This window comes from Palaemon carinicauda, chromosome 3 (assembly GCF_036898095.1).
Source record: "Palaemon carinicauda isolate YSFRI2023 chromosome 3, ASM3689809v2, whole genome shotgun sequence".
NCBI lineage: Eukaryota > Metazoa > Arthropoda > Malacostraca > Decapoda > Palaemonidae > Palaemon > Palaemon carinicauda.
In genome coordinates this window covers 177,579,191-177,581,196 of record NC_090727.1, presented here as the reverse complement: position 1 = coordinate 177,581,196, position 2,006 = coordinate 177,579,191, and the positions used below count along the sequence as shown (strand labels likewise).

At 33.3% G+C, this 2,006-nt stretch overlaps 1 protein-coding gene across 1 annotated transcript in view; it reads right to left on the bottom strand.

Moving 5' to 3' along the window:
* Nucleotides 1–807: 807 nt before the first annotated feature.
* The window catches only part of LOC137638120 (uncharacterized), a 2,814-nt gene continuing 1,615 nt past the window's right edge, over nt 808–2,006 (bottom strand). The window contains exons 2-3 of the mRNA XM_068370211.1: nt 1,849–2,006; nt 808–1,224 (exon numbers count right to left, since the gene is read on the bottom strand). The exon at nt 1,849–2,006 is cut by the window's right edge and continues 92 nt beyond it. Coding sequence (XP_068226312.1) covers nt 1,149–1,224; nt 1,849–2,006 — 234 coding nt within the window. The 3' untranslated portion in view covers nt 808–1,148. The remainder of the gene's footprint in view (nt 1,225–1,848) is intronic.

Sequence of the window (2,006 nt, the reverse complement as noted above, 5' to 3'; positions counted from 1 at the left end):
CCGTTTATTGTCTTAGTAGATGGTGGTTGTAAAAGTGGAAGAATATCTTTTTTTTAACTGTTATTTATCATTCACTAACTACTTTATGGAAATGGCAGTTTTCAGTTATTATTTGTGTTTGATAATACACACACACATATATATATATATATATACATATATATATGTATATATATGTATATATATATATATATATATATATTTATATATATATATATATATATATATATATTGTTTTTAATTGATTAAATATTATTAATTGTTCTGCTATTATCAATTGTTATGTGCTGATTCTTAGTCATATAATACAATCACCTATTTTGAAGCATCAGTAGTATTCAAATATCAAATTTGAACACTAATAAATTATAAATATCACTTATTACATTCTTTGTGCAATGATAAATCAGGGAACTCTTTCATCACTGAAACTGAATTTCCAAAAATGCGAGGTAGAATTTATTTAGTATTTACTAATTTAAAGGTGCTGACGCATAGCTTGTCCGAAGTGGGGTGAACGCATCAGCTTTTTATATGTGTTTCAAGGAGGTAGTTTTTCAGCTGTCAACAGATAAAGTGAAGATTTTCAAAAATCTTATCGTTTAGAGATGTTTGAAAGATGTTTGTCATTTTCTTTTTCAATTTTCGTTTAATTTCCTCTTTTAGAATTTCTTACTTTTGAGGAAATATTCTTTTGTAAGCTCAAATGAGACCTTTTACAGGCATAAGGATGGTTTGAAACTGCTATTGCATAATTAATATTTTATTAACATAATTATATAAAGAATAAATAACTAACAGGTTTTGGCATGATTACATAAGGTTATCAGATAACACTTCAAGACAAAAGAAGAACATAAATTCTGATTGGACTTTTGAAAGGATGACATCATTATAGTCTGAACAAGTACTGAAGGAATTTGAATCAGAGTGACGTCATAGCAATGAATGAAGAGGATCCTGATTGGCTTCTCAGAAGGATGACGTCACAGCCTGTACAGGCGATAAACGAATTTGACTATAACTGGTTCCCTGAAGTGTGACGTCATGTTTCAGTCTAAATCTTTTGGGTAAATGATGTTCTTCCTTTAATTCTGAGGTTATCCGAAGTAGAGTTGGTGGTCGTCAGATGTAGTAATATCGTCCATTTAACGATATTTCTTTTCAGCTTCTTCCAGGGATCGCTGGACGGCGTAAGAGGATGAGCCAGATCCTGAGTATTCACTGTAAAAGAAAGATCAATATGAGAATCATTAGGGATTATTTTGGATATCGGAAGGACATTGAGTTAGATGAGAAATGTTCAAACTGAAATTGTAAACAAACACATCAAAGTAAATGATTCTAAAGAATCCATAATTAATGATTTGGCCTTTTGAGATTGCTACCTTAGGATAGGTGAAAGTGTTCATGCTAGTTAGCAGACAATTTTATTTTATTCATTTTTTAGCATTAATATAAATATTTTCTATTCCCATTTTAATAGGGCTAGCTCTGTAAGAGTCGAGCTTGACTCATTGGCTTGGCAAATCTCTTCTCCTTATATAACAATAATAATATGCATGCAGGCCAGATATAGATATATACATCTTTTGATTTGTTAGAGAGAGAGAGAGAGAGAGAGAGAGAGAGAGAGAGAGAGAGAGAGAGAGAGAAAAAGTTACCAAACATTTGCGAAACAGTGAACGAGTGAAATTGATTAATAGGAGAGAGAGAGAGAGAGAGAGAGAGAGAGAGAGAGAGAGAGAGAGAGTAAAATCCCTTAGAACACTTATTTATACAAAAGCAGAATAATAAACAGAAATGAATGAACGATTTAAAGACAAAATGCTGAAATGCACAACTCACGCAGGAAGGGCCGCGTATCCAGTGGCAGTGTCGGCTCCTCCTTCCTTGCCAACACCAAGGGATGTGAGAACCAGGGCGAAAATGATGCCAGCGAGGGCGACGAGAGCAAGAGAGGTGAGAGTCGACGTGCTGATGGTGACGCTCTGGTTGGTGTTATC